This window comes from Bos taurus, chromosome 2, assembly GCF_002263795.3.
Source record: "Bos taurus isolate L1 Dominette 01449 registration number 42190680 breed Hereford chromosome 2, ARS-UCD2.0, whole genome shotgun sequence".
In the NCBI taxonomy this organism is placed as follows: Eukaryota; Metazoa; Chordata; class Mammalia; order Artiodactyla; family Bovidae; genus Bos; species Bos taurus.
Genome location: NC_037329.1, coordinates 63016075 through 63031851, shown reverse-complemented (window position 1 = coordinate 63031851; position 15777 = coordinate 63016075). Strand labels below are relative to the sequence as shown.

Below are 15777 nucleotides of genomic sequence, written 5' to 3'. Positions count from 1 at the left end.
AACACGAGATAGGCTACCGGCAGATGAAGAAAAAAGGAAGTGCACATTTCAGAGCTGTTTGAATGAAAACAAGGCTCTGGTTTATTTCGCCGTGTTTTGCCACGAGGACTCTGCTAACTTTCCCCCTTCTTCACAGCAGGATGGAAACAAGGCAAGGAAATCAGCTGATGCAGGAGCCAGAGTGAGTCGAGGAAACCCGCAAACCCAGCCAGTACCATGAGCTCGCGTCTCCCCTCTGCGCTGTAGGAACCCGGGGCAGGCGAAGTCGGCAGAAAGCAATGGCTTTCTTCACTCCGTGGAAGCTGTCCTCTCAGAAGCTGGGCTTCTTCCTCGTGACTTTTGGCTTTATTTGGGGTATGATGCTCTTGCATTTTACCATCCAGCAGCGAACTCAGCCCGAGAGCAGCTCCATGCTCCGGGAGCAGATCCTGGACCTCAGCAAGAGGTACATAAAGGCGCTGGCTGAAGAAAATAGAAACGTGGTGGATGGACCCTATGCGGGGGTCATGACGGCCTATGGTAAGTTCTGCACTGCCGGGGCACCTCCATCCAATTCTGCTTTGCCTCCGAGGGACCCCAGAGGCTCTCACACTTGGTCATGGATTGAGTCTACCTCTTGCCACTCCCTTCCTGGCGACACATTGCACACAAAGGGACACCTTGAGAAAGTTAAAGCAGTGCCCTTTGGGAGCTTCTGACCTCTTAGACACACTGATGCTTAGTGCCTGGAGCAGTGGGGCTTCCCTCTTGGAGCTCTGTTGGTTGTATTTGCAGCTGGCTCCTCTTCGCTGGACACATGGCTGGATTGCATGGTCTCATCTGGGAGGATGTTCAGGGAATGTAGAAAAATAGTCTCATTATTGTTCCCTAAACAAAACTTAATTAGGATGGGTAGGGGCGAGGTAAGGAGGGTGAGGAGGAATGTTCTAGGCCTGCCAGAAAACTCAGAGCCAAATGTGTGCCTCCCTCCGGCCAGTACGCACGTCATCAGAGCCTACATGCTGATCAGTAGTTTTAACCTTGGGTTTCCTCACAGTTTATGGCTCTCTCGTTTCTTGCTCTTGTCTCTGATTGCTCTCACTTTAAAAGAGATCTTTTGGTACTCGTTGCTTTTTTTGTCAGGTGCTCGAAATCCTTTTTGAAATGAGGTTGAGTGAAAAGATATGCATATGGAATATTATTTTTCTTTCGGCAAAAGTTAGGCTTAATATAGAAAAGTTGGAAGCTGTAGACAAACTAAAAAAAAAACAAGATTAAGGAAAATCACATATAAATCTACAACTGTGGGAAATAGCCACAATTAACATTTCAGTGTATATCTTTCTGATATATATATGTATGTACATACACACTCACACACAAATATATACGGACACAAAATATTTACCAAAGCATACACAAATACAATATGGGGGCTTCCCTCATAGCTCAGTCGGTAGAGAATCTGCCTGCAATGCAGGAGACCAGGTTTGGTTCCTATGGTCAGGAAGATCCTCTGGAGAAGGAAATGGCAACCCACTCCAGTATTCTTGCCTGAGGAATCCCATGGACAGAGGAGCCTGGCAGCCTACAGTCCAGGAGTTCCAGGAGTCAGACATGACTTAGAGACTAAACCACCACACACATAAAAAACAAAAACTGCAAATGAAATTTGGATCAGACCGTGTTTCGGAGAATCCAAGTTGCAGCCCTCCCATGGTCACCGAGTATTAGAGTGGACTTGATTCGCAGTGGATGACCTTTGTGAAGTCGTGCAGTGACAGTTCTGGCCATTGAATGGAGACTTCAGTGGCCTCAAGGTTTGGAACCCGAGGTATAATATAAATCAGATACAAGGGTGGGGTTGGTTGAGGTGGGAAACATTGATGGACTACTTTAGCGTTCAGATGACGATTCCTGAAAGTGTGCAGCGACAGGTGTTGAACTTTGAGTTCAAACACAGGAGCTGTTGTTGTTTAGTCATTGAGTCATCACCAACTCTTTTGAGACCCTGTAGACTGTGGCCCTCCAGGCCCCTCTGTCCATGGGATTTCCCAGGCAAGAATACTGGAGTGGGCTGCCATTTCCTTCTCCAGGGGATCTTCCCAACCCAGGGATCAAATCCATAGGAGGATTCTGTGCTGCTAAGCCACTTCAGAAATCATACTCAATTGTACATATATGTTTTTTTCTTTTTAAAAGAAATCCAAGAAATATGGTTACTTTTTAATTATATATATACATATTTTTTTTGGTAAGGAGGAAATGGTTGTTTTTCATATACAATGTGGACTTTCTTTTTCAGTGCCCACTATTTGAATGATCACACAATCTGCTTTTAATCCAATCTTTGAGGATTTGGCAGTGTTGCAGTGTCTGTTGGCACTTTTTTTTAATACATCTAAATGTCACCTTTCTTTGATCTGATGGATCAAAAACTGAGACTAGTTTGAGAGCTGATGTTGAAAAACCACTAGGTAATTTTTTGGAGGGTGGATTTTAAATTATGTGTTGACTTGGACCTTCTGTATTAATACCCAAATATTATAGATAAACCATCAGAAAAAGATAAATAAAGCAAATTTTCACTGTTGGTGTTTTTATTGTGTTACAAGTAAATGTCATGAGTAAAACAGGTACGGCTTTCCAATTTCTGGTTCCATGCATTCCATGTTACACATTTGGAGAGAAAGGGGTCTAGTCCTGTAGTAATTTCCTCCTGTTTCTCTCTCTCAAATCTTTATCATGGAAAGGAAAAACCACTTGAATGGCAAATGCATAGACTTTTTTTTCCCTAGTTGTTGGCAGTGGTTTTATTTCTTGTGTACTGCTAAACATCTCATAGCGTGAGTTTCCTCCACACTAAAGAGCAATGATCTGGTCTTAGCTTTTTAGCCTCACAGAGACAGTATATTTTTTTTAGAAAGTTATTGAAAACTTCCGAGTAGCCTAGATAGAATATCAACCACTTTGTATGTTTATAATCATAAGACTTTGGAGCTCAAAGAAACTATAGAAATTTATTTCAACTTTCTCCCTTTACAGAGGAATTTTAGCAGAATAATTCTGTTCCTCAGAAACAACAGAGAAACAACCAAACAGCAAGTCTAACCTGTTTTTCTCTTTCAGCTAATCAACTCAGCCTGCCAATCAAAGTGGTCCTTGGAGCTGAGGTTCAAGAATTTAATTGGACTGTGCATTTGTGCTTGAGGTTTGGGGATCATCATGAGATGAAATCTTACCAAGACACAGGCTTTCTTCTCAGCACCATTGACATCTAGAGCCAGATAATTCTGTGCATGGTGTATCTTGTAGGATGCTTAGCAGCATCTCTGGTGTGTCTATCCACTAGCATCAAAAATATCTCCAGGCTTGGGGGGCAAATGTTCCCCTCTCCCCACCTTAGAGAACCACTGAACTAAGACTGAAAACAACAAACCCGTCTAACAGCATCTTCTCATGGAAGTCCTCAAGCAGATAATTGAATTTTGTTATTTAAATCTTGCCAGCTTGGTTCTCCCTGGTTCTCATTTCTGGGCACCAGCAACTGGGATTGAGCCCCGTGGTGCAATCCAGGCCCAGTCCTGAAGCTGGAGAGCCACTGTGAGGGTATGCGATCCCCTGGAGTCCATCACTAGCAGCTGTGGGCATGTCGGTTGCTGGGCAGCTCTGGTGGGTGAGGTTATATGTTGGCTGGAGATACAGAGACTGCTGGACATTCAGCGGTGTAGCTGGGCTGGAGGCGTGGGGATGAGGATGCATGAGCCATTGGTTTGCCATGTTTTTCTGCCACAAATGCAGCCCATGCACAGAGCATCTCCTGGACGTCTGCTCTGGGACAGTGAAGAGCTGACCCTCAGTGGCTGGGACCCGTGTCTGATTTGAATGAATCCAATTGATAGACCACCTCCCCCTCAAAAAAAAAATCCCTCCCTTCTCTCGTCCTGTATTGGTATAATCAGAGGCTCTTAATGTGTCTTCAGGAGCTGCAGCAGGTGTTTGAAGAACTGTAGTAGATGATTTGGGGGCTTCCTAGGTGTCACTAGGGGTAAAGAATCTGCCTGCCAAAGCAGGAGACACAAGAGACGTGGGTTTAATCCCTGGGTCAGGAAAATCCCCTGGAGTAGGAAATGGCAACCCACTCCAGTAGTCTTGCCTGGAAGTTTCCATGGACAGAGGAGCCTCATAGGCTACATAAGTCCATGGGGTCACAAAGAGCTGGACACGACTGAGCACACACGCACACAGCAGATGACTTTAGATTATTACTGACTTATTAAAATTTCTGACTTGAGATGCTGGAGCAGAAGTGTTCAGCAAACTATGACCTGTGGGTCCCATTTGGAACTCTGCCTGTCTGTGTAAATAAAGTTTGACTGAAACACAAACACTGTCATTTGTTTATAGCAACTAATAACAGACAAACGTGACAATACCAGGATTTATTTCACATAACATCTAAAGTGTGCTGACTCTATCTTTCAGGAGGCTCCATAGTTCATTCTGCAATGCTCATCTGATCATATCCCTCCTGTGTCAACAATTTCCCAGGAATCCCATGGCCTTGGGCCAGACCTTCTTGTTTTCATATGGCTTTGAAAGGATTTGGAACCCAGCATTCCATTGTTCTGTATTGTCTGTGGCTGTTTGCTGCGATAGTTGGAAAGCTGAGTAGTTGCTGCAGAGAGTACAAAGCCTAAGATGTTTACTCTCTGGTCCTTTGCCAAAAATGTTTGTCAGTCTCCAACAAGATTGCAGTTGGTTGTTCATTTGACTAATCCTCAGACAACAGTAGAAGAACTTTCAAATGATATCTCCTCCTCCCCCAACCCTGGTCTGGTGATACAAAAAGAGATTTCTGACTGTCTTTTGGGATTTGGTCACTCAGGAGCAGTGCCTGGAAGATGTCCCTGGCAGCCTGTGTGGAACAGTTGGCGCGTTCATCCCTGGGGTGTGGAGGGCATTTCTGAGTGCTCCCCTGTCACTGTGGAGAGGAGTGTGTAAAGCCAGCGCCATCCACAGCTCAGCCTCCAGCATGACTGGCAGGGCCATGCCTGTCTGTGATTTCTCAGGAATTGCATCACAAATGGTGTCATTCGCTCTAGTCAGTGCCGGGCTTGTTCTGAGGTGAACTGATGTCTGTCTCCAATGGCCTGACCCAAATTCTGATGTTCTTTTCTAGTAGGCCAGGCATGGTCCATCCTGTTCTCAAAGTAATAGAAACCTGAGACACACCTCTCCCCAACCAAGGGGTCCATCCTCACCCTATTAACCTTGACTCTTCTCACTTGATTCTCTGTATACTGGGATGCTCTGACCGGGATAGGTCACCAGCTCAGGCTGAAGCAGTCGAGAGCCCCAGCTTCTCGGCCAGCCCCCCACCAATATCCTGTTTCCGTGCTGCCTGCTTCCTCTTGGCTTCCAGGTCTGTACACATGCTCTGCCTAACCTCCTGTCTCCTGGTTCCCTGAACTCCGTGGGCCTAGACTGTCCCCTAGATTGGCTGTTACCCTTCTAGCCTGCCACTCTGGACCATGTCTGTGCTGTGGGCCAGTATCTGTCAATGCCATTGAAGCTTCATATGCACAGCTGGGAAAACACCGTCAGGGTTCCTGCTCTCATAGAAGTTACACTTACTTGGAGGGAGAAGTAATATCCAAGAGAATGACAGATAACAGTAAATTCCAGGAAGAAAAATGATTAGAGTGGAATTTTTTTTAAGTACTTGTGGAGCTGTTGATACTTTGGAAGAGAAGGTCAAAGAAGGCTTCTCCTGGGAAGTGTCTTTTAGCCCAAAGGATGCCGAGGAGCTACTAGGCGTGGTGGGAGATGGAGGCAGATCAGGCCAGGCAAGAAGCATAGTGTATGCCAGGTCCTAAGGCCTTGGGCAAATTCTGGGAGATAGTGAAGGGACAGGGAAGTCTGGTGTGCTGCAGTCCATGGGGTCGCAAAGAGTCAGGCACGACTCAGCTACTGAACAGCAGCAGCAGCAGCAAAGCCTCATGTGCACTCCTAGGGCAGAACAGAGGCCACTGCAGCTAGAAGAAAGTCAGCACGGAGTAGCTTGGCTGGTGCTGATGTGGGAGAAGCAGGCAGAGGGCGTGGGTGCCGTGGCTTTGCAGGCTGTGGTCTCGGTGAGATGGGAGTGGTGGGGGTGAGATGGGTGGGTGCCCTTCTGTAGAGCTCAGGCTGTCTTGCCCCTGCCCTCCTGTCCACTGTCATTTCCACAGCGGGGTAGGGAAGTAAGAAGGAAGGGAGTTCTTTCTGTTTCCTTAGGGACGTTGGGGTGGAGAACTAGGGTGGAGTTTTGGTTGCTGGCCAGCGGGCAGTGGAGCAGTAGCAGCTTTGGGCTTCTGTGGCCCCCGTTGGCCTGGGGATGTACATTTCCAAGACTAACACCATTTAGTGTTAGGAAAAAAAAATGAACTTGGATTTCATTGGCTAGGCCTGTGAAGATTTGTGTTTTTTTTTTTTTTTTTTTTTTAATTTTTTCTTTTTGCCTCTGTTCCTCCAAATTTGATCAAGGGACATTTTTTGGAGGGCTGGGTGATATGGGAAAACCACCATTGCCCTTGAGGGAAATACATTCTTCTTGGAGTGAACCAGGTATGGGGTTAAAAAAAAAAGAGAGAGAGAGAGATGGGCCATTTGGTTGTCTGAGGAGGCCCTGGTTACTCTACCGTGATATGGCTGGTATGATTCAAGAAAGGGCTCTGCTTTAAAAGCTTGGAACCTGAAAACAGGCCTCTCTGGGGCTTGGGGCTTTGCCAGGGAGCCTGTGGTAGAGGCCTGGCCCCCACAGCGTGCCCGTCTGAGCTAGGCCAAGTTCACGGGCACACCCGCCCAGTCTGGATGTCTGAGGAGGACCTCGGGTGTGTTTGGGACAGCTCTGTAATCAGAATCTGGGTCTCCAGGAGGAACTGGAGACTCTTTCTTGTTTTCCCTTTGTTCTCAAGCTCTTTTCTTCACACCACACTGCTGCTTCTGGTCCTGGCTGGAGAAGGGAACACATGTGTTGAAGGGATTGGCCTCAGACTCAGATCCCGCCCTGAACTGTAGGTCCTTCAGCTTCCCTGGGGGCCATAGCTCCTCCCGTTTCCAGCTGTGTCCCTGGGCTCTTTCGGTCAGAACTGCTCGGACAGAGCTCCCGGCCACCCTGAAGAGCTGTCCACACCGCTCAGGCTGCCTCATGGCGCAGCCATCTTCCAGGACCAGCTGTTGGGTGATGGCGTGCATCTTCCTGCCTCTGAACCTCAGCGATTGCTCTTCCCTTCACCTGCACAGAGATGGCTCCCGCCTCTCCTTCCGGACCCTTTCAGAAGCAGAGCCCCACCCCTGCTTCCTTCTCGTTCTTCCTGGCACTTAAACCACCTGTCATGACACAGTCATGTCTGTTTATCATCACCTCTCTCCCCCACTTAGATTGTAAGCTCCCAGAGAGCAGGGAGTTGTATCTCTTTTGTTCCCCACAGTATTCTGGGGCCTCAGCACCTGCCTAGCACATAGTGGGACCCACGGGTGAATAGTAGCAGCATCCCCTCCACTCTGACTCTGTGTAGTATGGCTCCAGCTGAGGCTAATTTGAAAATCACAGTGACTCAGTCATGTTTTCAGTGAGACAGGAAATGAGAAGAGATTCCCTATGAACTGGGTGTCCAGGTGCCTCCAAGTAGCTATTTATGCAGGATCCGGATATGGGAACCATTGTGTATTCTGGAAGGCATTGGGAATGTGTTTATTTGTGACTTGTGGAAGGATTCTTTACTAGATGTGTGACCTTGGGCAAGTCACTGATGTTTTAAAAATCCGCCTTTTTTTTTAAGAAACAGCAGATAAAGTATCACTGACCTGATAGGCTTGCTGTAAGGATTGCAAGCGACCAAGCTTATCAAAGCACTTAGATCAGTAACGTGTGTTTGTTATGAGTTATTGCTCACTTTGGCCTGCACCGACCTGCAGTAGCTATGAGCCAACAAGAATTGTCCATGTAGACCTGATGTTGTTTATTCACTTGAATATGGGGCTTCAGGAGCTTGTTTATGCGGCTGTTCTTAGGGTTTACAGAGGACAGGACCCAACCAGACAAGAGAGGAAATAAGCTGTGGTGTGGAGGAAGCAGGCTTGCCACTCCCTCCTAAACAAGATTGGCAAGGCGTGCCCACCAGGATCCCCAGGGCTGCTGTGACAACACAGATGCTGGGCTCCACCCCAGGGTTGAGGCCCGCTGCTCTGGACTCTATGGAGAGTTTGGCGCTGCCCTGGGTCCCTTTTTAAAGGTGTGTTAGCACCACTGAGTGACTTTGGCATCTTAGAAACAGAATGTGTGATTGTCATTGTCCTCTTATTCAAAAATAAGTCTTTCTCTGATGGGTGTGGGATGGACCAGTGCAGCCTCTCTCGCTTTGTCTATGAAGTGGGCACCTTTGGAGCAGTTTCTGGGGGTGGATGGTGAGTGGGGAGGGCTATGCTGTGGCTCCTCTTTCCCGACAAGGAAGATGCCCTGGAGTCATTGGGGACTTCGGATGACAGTGGACTTGACCTTTCAGAGCCTGTGGACTTTTCTATACCGATTGCTAAGTTGCTTGAGTCCTTTTCCATGCAGCTGGCAAAGTGTTAGGAAAAGGGAGAAAGCAGCCCAAGAACTCCATCCTGGCTGTTTACAGATTCCGTAAAGCACTAATTTCTGTCCACAGGCCTAGATAAGACCCGGTCTCAGATTGTGCTGCCTCAAAATTCCTTGAAATCCTCACGACCCTCCCCACAGCACAGGAATAGGTGCAAGTTCAAGTCACAGCTTGATTGCCTCCAGCTAACCCAGGAGAGCGTGCAGTCAGTGATGCTGAGCCTCGGGAGCTGTTCTTCACTGTGTGGTAATTGTTCCCTTTGTGACCTGGTCTGGCTGCCTGTGACAACTGCAGGGTGAAGGGCTCACTGGTGAGTTTAGATGTGGGTGAGTTGTCCTCTGAATGGCTTGAAGAACTCAGATGAGCTGGAGCTTGGTCAGTGACCGAGATGCTTCTCGGAAGGGTAGGGGATGTCAGGGTACCTGTGGCCAGTGTTTTGGAGTTCTGAGGTAGAATACATGGTTCTGACTGCATTTCCAGAGAGCATTTCATACCTTTGTGATGGTCAGAGTGATATGAACATTGATAGAAAATTCAGAGCATCTGGAACATGAGGCTGACAAAACCTGGGACCCTCCAGGCACTTTTCCTAGGTCAGCTTCTTTTTTCTTCAACTGTGAAAGGAAAAAAAAATCATTTTCAATTCCAGCAGCCATGTGAGTCACTATTTCAAAGCTGTTCAACACAAGATAAAAGATACTATTCCATAAAACACATAAGGGCAGAGGTAGTCCCAAGTCCATCATCGCATTCTTATAAATAAAGAATAAGGAAGAAAATACTTCTTACCCCCAAACCCAGATAAATTTGATTTCTCTCTAGTCCTTTATTTAAATGCAGATGGATATATGTATGCTTATTTTTTAAAATTGGAATATTTTATACCGAGCTTTTAAAGCTCATCTTTGTTGTATTTCCTCATCCATTAGGTCTTTTTAATGACCATACACTTTTCCTTTTTCATCCAAACGTTTCATTCAATAAATGTTTATTGAGTTCTTGGGGTCAATAGCTTGTGGCAATAAACAGAGATGACAGGATGGACCTGCTCTCTGCCCTCCCCAGGCTCCAATCTAGTGATTTATTCCATTTTAGGAATAGTTGGACATCATATAATGCAACCTTTTTGCTGGTGTTTGGGTAGTGTCCACAGCTTATCTGTAATAAATAACACTGTTCTCTTTTATAACTAACACTGCTTCGAATGTCCTTGTACATAATGAATGGACTGTATTTTGGTCATTGCTCTAACCGTATTATCTTTCTGTGGAAAGGTCACTTTCAAATTAATTTTCAAACATGTAACTGATGAAACCTGACATTCCTGGCAGTCAGTGGGAATGGGAGGTTGGGGTTAATTCATTTATCATTAGCACCTTCTTTTCTCATTATCGCCCTGTCTTTTGCTGGCTTCTCCAGAGCAGTGAATGAATCTGCTCTGTGGTCCTCTGGTTCGAGCTCTGCCCTTGAGGGTGGCCATGGTAGAGAGGGATTTGCGTTAGGAGCAAGCCCAGATATAAATGATTTTTGGCAGTTCTGATGTAAGTCCTTGCTCATTGCACAGTTGGTTCTGTGCCAGTGAATCATGGCAGCCACCTTAAATGTAGTTCTCGATTGTGACTGGGCCCAGAATCTTTGACGTGTGGGTTGTGCAGGTTCCAACAGAGCGGCTTGAGGATGGAACCTGGTACCTCTGACTCCACAACTGAGCCTGATGGACTGCAGGCTGGAGAACTCCTGCTTGGAAAGCATGTTGCAGGGGAATGGGGTGGGGTCAGCACATCCTTGCTTAACTGACTTGCCGATCTGGGCAGTCTCACAGCTTTAGCCAGTAGACCTATAAACCGATAGATCTTTTTCCACCAGCAGGACCCCCTTTCTTTAGTTTCTATCTCCTTGGACCCCAGCTATGGGAGAAGGTATAGCTGGCAGTGATAAATCCTTGACTGTTCTGCTCAAGGATATGAAAACCTCTTCCGGCCTCTCTTACCATTACTGTCATGGCTTTCCAGAAAGGAAAACTTACAGAGCTGCCAGGGCACCTGTTCTGAGATTTTGTTGATCTCCTTCTTTATCAAAGAACTCCTGGCCTGATAGAAACCAAAGCTTTCTTTCCCCAGAGGGACATTTAAAATGTTTTCACTTACTTTGATCTCTTCTTTATCACGTTCAATAAGTTTTCAGAACACAGAATTGCAATAGTAATGTTGGGATTAAATTTTTATTACTGAGGCTTTGAAGCACAAACAAAATTTTAAAAGTCTGTTAGTAATTGGAAACTGTAATCCTGCTGAGGATACAGTTTATGGCTGTAATAAGTATAAAACACAATATAAATATGAAGATATTATACTGGAATTTGGGAGAATATTTTCCTTTCATTTCTTTATTAAACTATATGAAATTAGTCTTGAGTGTTCAGTCTTATCAAATATATGGGTTAACATTAAGACTAAGAATGCATACAAAAATACTCTGTATTAAGTTTAAAATTGCAATAAAACTCTTTAACAGTTCTTGCAGATTTAGCTGTGAAATACAAAGGTGAGAAACAATTGCATCACCTAGAAAGGTATCGCTTATTCAGCCTTATTTGTGGGAAGACTGTAGTTCATTTATTTGTTGGTTCATTCATTTACTTATCCATTTAGGTAACACACACTTACTGATTACTGTAATGTGCCAGGCACCATGCCAGTTTGTAAGGACTCAGAGATGAACTTGGGATCATCTTTGCCCTTGTGTATTTTATTGACACAAGTATCTTTTATCTTGTGTTGGAGTGTCTCAAAATAGTAACTCAAATAGCTGCTTGAATTGAAAATGAACTTTTTTCTTTTTTTCCACATTGGGAGAAAAAACATGCCTACTCAGGAAAAGTGTCTAGAGAGGCCAAGGTTTTTAATAGCCTTGTATTCAATTCATGGAATTTAAGGGAGAAGACACAGAAAAACAAGTTCTTCATTATGTTTAAGTGTTGGAGTTGCTCACAGAACTGCCCCATCAGTGAGTCTTGAGGGAGGTTGGGGTGTGATTTAACAGGGACACACGGCAGAAGCCCAGGACTTAATCCCTACTAAGTAAGTGTGTTCAGAAGCAGCAAGTCAGAGATGCTGGCTGGCTAGAAGGTCCATAAGGTTCCTTAAGAAGCAGTAAAGCATGGTGGGTAAGAACTGTTGGGTCTGGAACCAGGTTGCCTGGGTTTGGACCCTAGATCTGCAGTCACGTGGGACAAATTAGTTAACCTCTAGGTACTGTGGTTTACTCATCTGTATGATGGAGATGGGAATGGCAACATGTTTCTCATATTGTCTTGTGGGACCAAATGAATTAATCCATGTAAAATGCTTAGCCCAGTAACTAACACATGAGGTTCAATAAATGGTATTGCTGGTGCTGGTGGAGGAACAATAGTAGCAGTTGCATCAATATAGTGATAATAGCAGCAGTAGCAACCTTAGCAGTAGTAGTATTGGAGTAGAGTGATGATGGTGAACATCAGCATTCTCATCATCATGAATTCCTTTATACCGTGTCATAGAGTCACAAAAGGTCCATCTATGTAGGTGGGATCAACAAGAGATAGTAAGTCACATTTATTGATGGATTGTGTTTTAAGAATCGAGGAAGAATGTCTTCTTAATGCTGATGTGACCACCGTGTATTGTATCCAGGGTGTGTGTGCCAGCAATAACTATCACCAAAAGCTGTGGTTGGGAGACTCTCTCCAGGAGTCCTGCTGCCTTTTAACACAAGGGTAAAAGGCTGGAAGGGGTTACCAGCTCTTGAGAGGCCTGCAGCATGGGCCTCTGTCAGCTCCCACCTTCTCGTTGTACTTTGCATCACATTTGCAGTAGTGTCACCGTGGAAGTCATACATAATGCAAGTTTAGTGACTATCTTTTCACTCTTCATTCTTTCTCCCATAACCCTTGTGTCCAAGTTCTATCTTGATAGCTCTGCAGAAGGGCAGTGCAGAAGACAAGCGTTGGGAGAATGTGCTTAATTCAGTGGTTCTCGAATGGAGTGCAGTTGTACTCCCCAGAAGGGACATTGGCAATGTCTGAAGACATTTCTGGTTCACACAGGAGGATTGCTACTCTCATTTAGTGGCTAGAGTCCAGGGATGCTACAGACACCTTACAGTACAGGATAGCCTCCTTCCTCCTGCTCCCCACCCTCCTGGCAAGCAAAGAATTATATGACCAAAGTGTCAATAGCGTAGAAACTGAGAAACCTGAGTAAAGCCAGACTAGCAGATCGGGCCTCTGTGTCTGGCTAACTACTAGTGCTGGTAAGAGTTAAATGCCCTTTTTACACGTGGATGCCTTGGCTGACAATTCAGGCTCTGGGCAAAGAGGTTGAGACTGGGGGGCAGGGGAAGGGAGATGGATATCATTTATCTGAGGAGTGGTTTCTTTAGAGTGCACGCAGCCACCTCTGAGCAGCACCATGGCCCCCATCTGTGTGGCTAGCCTCTGGCAGTTTTCAGAGCTCTGGAGAGGCAGTCAGTGCTTCAGAGTCAGTGTAAGACCAGAGCTGGTGGCTGACTCCTGCTGCCTGTGTCAGCTAATGATGTGTCAGGGACAGGCTGTGAGTCACACTGGTTGTCAGGCTGCAGCCCCCGAGGAGCGTGATCTCATGACCCTTTGGATAAAACGATAAAGCTTTGCATCACTCGGGGAGAGATTTCTCTAGGAAGGATGAGAGCGTTTTCCAAAGGTTTTATTTTTTTAACTTACCTATGTAACAGACAGTTATGTAGCACTTATTATGTGCCAGGCAGTGTTCAAAACATTTTACAAATATTAACTCATTACGTCCTCATTATAACGCCAAAGAGGTAGGCTTATTCTTTTCACTCTTGTACAAATAAGGGTACAGAAGTGGAGAGAGAGGACTCAAACCTAGGAAGTGATTAGAGTCTAAGCCCTTAATCACTAGGCTGAAAGTCACTGAATTTCACACTTGGTTTCTTTTCTCAGCCCTGGCTCTTGACTTCTGGCTGGTAGCAGCGAGGCATCAGGGAATTAGGCAGACCTGAGTCAAGTCCCCATTTGTGATTTTGTATGTCTGGAACCACGAGCATATTGCTTCCTGTCTGAACCTCAGTTTTCTCATCTGTAAAATGAAGTCACACCTGCTTCATGGAGAATATGAAGTTATTAATAAATGCAGTTCCTTATATATGTACATGGCACCTGATAGACATTCAGGAACTCTTAGTTCCTTTTTAACCTTCTTTGTTATAATCTTATTTTTGGCCAATTGCTCTTTTGCATGGCCAGCTTATCTTAGTATCTGTGGGTAACATACTCAATGAAGAATAAAAAGTAGACCTGGTCAGATGTTTGTTAGAGAGACTGAATGCACAGACTGCTACAGATCTTAATGCTGTGAAGAAGTCTTACGTTTGGTGTTGGGAGTGGTGGGGAGATTGAGATTATGCTAAGCACAACGATCCAGACTTCCAGGATAAAGATGTGGCTTCTGTTTCCAGCCTTTAGTGAGCTTCAGTGATGCTGTCTGTAAACCCCGGAAATGCAAACTTGCATGTCAGTTATGTGTCTTGTTTCTGTTCGGATGAGTGTTTCTCTCTTGACTGGAAATAGAAAGCCTGCCTGCTTGTTAGTGGACGGTCATGGGCTGTGCTCTGGGTTGGTGGATTGGTCCAGAGTGTGCTGCTTCCCTGGCCAGATCTGAGCACCTGTTCAGTGCAGGTGTGCTCTGTTCTCAGCAGAATGGAAGGTTCCCCTTTGTCTGAATTCAGGATTTTGCTGCACCCTGCTCCCCTGGCCCACTCCCAGCTCATAAGTGAATCTGAATTCTGTTCACATAGCTGCTGCCCTGTGGTCCTCCTGCCTTGCTCACATGTACGAGTCAGACTGTCTTTGAGTTTCCAGAGGAGGGGGGCTAACTTAATCTCTCTCTGTGTGTAGAGTACCTTGTATACAAACTTAATAAATACCTTATGTAGGCCTGAAGATAATGCGTCTGTAATTTATCTGGAGAGAAGTACATTTCTCTGTAACCCATAGCCAGATATGTAAGAAAGAGAATCAACTCGTAAATGTAAGCACCAGAAGAAAATAGTCCCAGCATCTAGAACAATGCTTGGCACATCGTAGTTGTTTAATTAATATCTTTAATGAATGAACTCCTTCCCTGATAGCTCAGTTGGTAAAGAATCCTCCTGGAATGTAGGAGACCCCCACTCGATTCCTGGGTTGGGAAGATCCACTGGAGAAGAGATAGGCTACCCACTCCAGTATTCTTGGGCTTCCCTTGTGGTTTAGCTGGTAAAGAATCTGCCTGCCATGCAGGAGACCTGTGTTTGATCCCTGGGTTGAGAAGATCCCCTGGAGAAGGGAAAGTCTACCCATTCCAGTATTCTGGCCTGGAGAATTCCATGGACTGTATAATCCATGGGGTTGCAAACAGTCGGACATGACTGAACGACTTTCACTTTGAATCAATGAATGAATCTGGTGTGCTTCTAAATTGCATTATAGTTAACTTTGGATTATCCAGCATATCTGAAATCTGAAACTGTAGCTTTTATCTTGTTGTTGTTATTTAGTCGCTGAGTTGTGTCTGACTCTTTTGTGATTCCATGGACTGTAGCCTTCCAGGCTTCTCTGTCCATGGGATTTCCCGGGCAAGAATACTAGAGTAGGTTGCCATTCTCTTCTCCAGGGTATCTTCCCAACTCAGGGATTGAACCTGCATCTCCTACATTAGAAGGTGTATTCTTTACCACTGAGCCACCAAGAAAGCCCATAACTTTTTATTAAGTATTACCATATGTAACCAACGGCAGTAAAGACTTTTCAAAAAATTGGGACTTGCAAGAGTATACAGCACTAAAAAACAAACAACAACAACAATGAACTTGATCTGGAAGTTTTCAAGGCCTTGCATTTGGGGCTTGTCATTCTGTGTGTTAGTAACCACCATGCGAGAGGAGGAAGAGTTGAATGCTTTGGTAGGATGCTAAATAACAGCATCTCTCAACCTACTAGCCGAACAGTTTTATGTCACTTACTGTGAAGCTTGTGTTACAGAGCGAACTGATGTGTTTTGGACTCTCTGGGCCCCTTGAATGTGGCCTCTGTTGCCTTTCAGGTGGAGTTTGTTAGGACAGGTCTTCATGTGGTGCTTTTTGATTTGCCACA

General features: G+C 45.3%; 1 protein-coding gene across 12 annotated transcripts in view; it reads left to right on the top strand.

Moving 5' to 3' along the window:
- Positions 1-15777, top strand: part of MGAT5 (alpha-1,6-mannosylglycoprotein 6-beta-N-acetylglucosaminyltransferase) — a 398270-nt gene that overhangs the window by 149568 nt on the left and 232925 nt on the right. For 6 of the 12 annotated variants that reach the window (XM_059875759.1, XM_024976411.2, XM_005202536.5 and 3 more), the window contains one exon: positions 137-519. In XM_059875759.1, coding sequence (XP_059731742.1) covers positions 279-519 — 241 coding nt within the window. In that variant the 5' untranslated portion in view covers positions 137-278. Of the gene's footprint in view, positions 1-136; positions 520-8908; positions 8979-15777 lie in introns of those variants that run through there. The other 6 variants (XM_059875762.1, XM_005202537.5, XM_059875751.1 and 3 more) reach the window with 3 other exon arrangements.